This window comes from Phoca vitulina, unplaced genomic scaffold (assembly GCF_004348235.1).
Source record: "Phoca vitulina isolate PV1807 unplaced genomic scaffold, GSC_HSeal_1.0 scaffold21, whole genome shotgun sequence".
In the NCBI taxonomy this organism is placed as follows: Eukaryota; Metazoa; Chordata; class Mammalia; order Carnivora; family Phocidae; genus Phoca; species Phoca vitulina.
Window position 1 is genome coordinate 30,338,369 of NW_022589724.1, and position 2,776 is coordinate 30,341,144.

The 2,776-nt window shown below is 64.9% G+C and overlaps 1 protein-coding gene across 3 annotated transcripts in view; it reads left to right on the forward strand.

Annotated features, from left to right (window-relative positions):
* Positions 1-1,435, forward strand: part of ADAMTSL2 (ADAMTS like 2) — a 33,899-nt gene extending 32,464 nt beyond the window's left edge. For 2 of the 3 annotated variants that reach the window (XM_032418881.1, XM_032418880.1), the window contains exon 17: positions 723-1,435. In XM_032418881.1, the coding sequence (XP_032274772.1) occupies positions 723-841 (119 nt within the window). In that variant the 3' untranslated portion in view covers positions 842-1,435. The remainder of the gene's footprint in view (positions 1-722) is intronic. The other variant, XM_032418879.1, reaches the window with a different exon arrangement.
* The last annotated feature ends 1,341 nt before the right edge of the window (positions 1,436-2,776 follow it).

Sequence of the window (2,776 nt, forward strand, 5' to 3'; positions counted from 1 at the left end):
ATGGGGGAGCAAAGGCTCCACCCCTCCTCCCCCCCCCCCCGCCCCCGAATGGCTGAACCTGGCTAGGAGGTGAGGGTGGGCAGGGCGGCAGGTGAGACCTAACTGGGGCTCAGGGTCCCCAGGAGCCATGCCCAGATGGGCATCTGGCTTCAGAAGATGGGGCCAACTATGGGCAGACACCAGCAATCCAGGATGACTCAGCCTGAACGGGATACACAGCTCAGGTGCTGGGCACGGGCGGGCGGGTGGCGAGGGCTGATGGAGGGCTTGAGTGCCTGGAAGAGGGGCAGGGTGCTAGGCTCTGTGGGGGCACCAGGGCGGGTGATGAGTTGCTTCACACCTGTTCCATAGTGGGGATGCCTGTGGGCCTGTGGACCTCCTGGGAAGTGAGGTCAAGGACTCCCCCCAACCCTGGCTCTGGGCGTCACCATTCTTGTGCACAGATCAAACCACTGGGGGGATATCGGCAGGAAAGGGGTGGCAGAGGAATAGCGCTCGAGGGCCCCAAGTGGGGTGGGAGGCCCGTTGCCCCTGCACCTAGAAATGGGCAGGTAGGTAGGGGCCGCCTGCCCCCAGGTGCTCTGCTGCCTCGGACCACCCCCAAGTGGACCAAGCTCCTGCAGCTGAGAAGAGGAGGCAGTGGGGTGGGGGTGCGGTCCTGTCCTGTTGAGTTTTCACCCCTTGGCCACCTCTGATGCCCCCCCAACGTGTCCCTTCCCCAGATGACAGCTGCCAGGACCAGCCAGGCACCAACTGCGCCCTGGCCATCAAGGTGAACCTCTGCGGCCACTGGTACTACAGCAAGGCGTGCTGCCGCTCCTGCAGACCCCCTCACTCCTAGGCCCTGCCGCCGCCCCTCGGAGACCCGAGCGCCCCGCCCCTGGGGCCACCCCGCAGCTCCTGGGGCCCCTCCACGGACACCCTTCCCGAGGGCGCCCGGGCTGTGAAGACGAGACACTGAGCCTCTGCTCTCCCCCAGGGAGGGAGAGCCCCCGACAGAGCCGTCCCTGCCTGGGAAGGTGTTCTTGGAGCTACGAGGACGGCGTGTTCGCGGTTCCCACGCCCCAGCACCCAGCCCGGGCCCCAGCCCCACCCAAGGGGCCTGGGAACGTCCCCTCTCCCTCCGGGGCTGTGGGGTCGAGGAGGGCCGGGGCGGCCAGGAGATCCAGGTGCCACCTCGGACCCGGATCCTGTTTAGGCGTGCTCCTTCCAGAGGAATTGTATCTCGCAACGAGCGTCCCCTTGCCTCGTTATACGAAGCTCTCGCGCACGGAGGGACCCGCTGCACTTTAGGCCCCGGGAGAGGCACTGCTTCTCACGGCACGCTAGGATATGGTCGTCAGTCAGTACTCCTGTATGTTAATAAAGTGGTCGTATTTATGGCGGCGTCGCGGGTTCCCAGGGACTCTGGCAGGAGGGCTGGGGTAGCTGTCGGGCTCTGAGAGCCAGGCCGTCCAGCTCGCGAGTTCAGGAAGATTTGCTGGGGCCTCGGCCGAGCTGCAGAGTCTCCCTAAGGAGGTGACAGTCGGGGGCAAGCAGACAGAGGTGGGGTGCCTGCAGGGGTGAGAGGTGGGGCACATCAGGACTCTGACGTTGTACTCAGAACTGAGCCAATCTCACGCCCACTCGCTGGTGTGGAAGCTGGGGATGGCGCGGGGGGTGGGGCTGAAGGAATTGCCTGCCCTGAAACTCCGAACCTCCGGAGAAAAACCCCCGCCTTGGGGTGTGTAGGGAAGGAGGAGGAAATCGGGAGGGCAGGGCAGGCCCCACACTGGGCGCTCGGGAACACCCTCCATCATTACTGTTTCTGGGCCTCATAGGACTACTTGATCTGGACTTGCAGGGGAAGGGTCACAGGAGGGCTTCCTGGGGGAGGTGATATTTCGGCCGATCCAGCAGCAGGAGTCCTTCTCCTGGATGAAGGGGTGGGAAGGGCGTGCAGAAGAGGAAGCAGCGAGCACAAAGTCTCCAGGGGAAGGGTGGGGGGGGTGTGGAAGACGCTGAAAGCAACTTGCTCTGGCTTCAGTGGAGGGAAGGAGGACCTGGGTGTCCACCCACCTCTGGAAGTGAGACTGCCACAGGGCCCAGGAGGCCACAGGGATTGTCTCCTTTGGCAACAGGTGGCAAGAGGGCAGGTGGCTTCCCTGGGATGTGCCGCCAGCCGCTTCCCCAAACCGGGGCCAGAGCCGGGTTCACCGCATGGGGCTGCGATGGGGTTGGATGTTGAAGGTCACTGAGGCCGTGGGCTTGCATGAGGTCCCCAGCTCGGTTCCAGGGGAGATGGGCCACCGCAATCCAGGGGTCTGGGTCTCCCTGATGCACCCCTCTGATGTGCCTTGTTGTCACCCCCTCCTCCCCCTCCTCCCCCTCTCCTCAGCCTTCCTCCCCATCCTGCTTTCCAACAACACTCACTGTGCCCTTACTGTGTGCCAGGCTCTCCGTCATGGGCTTCCTAAGAGCCCCGTGCAGCGGGCATCGCTATCTCCCCACCGTGTTGATGTTAGCACAGGCCCAGAGACCATCCACCACTCGTCCGTCCCAGGTGACTCAGCCCGTCACCGCCACCCCGCTCTCCAGGAGCTCAGAGTTTAGGCCAGTGGCTCCCGGCCTTGGCAGACAGACACGACCATCCCGGGAAATACCCTGACCCCCTGGGTGGGAGAGAACAGGCCGACTCCGCCCGGCACGGGACTGGACGCTGCCCCCTCCCAGACAGTGCCGGGGAGGGGTCTGGGCTGGCCCGGAGTCCCAGGCTGACCGAAGGCGGCGGCGTGGC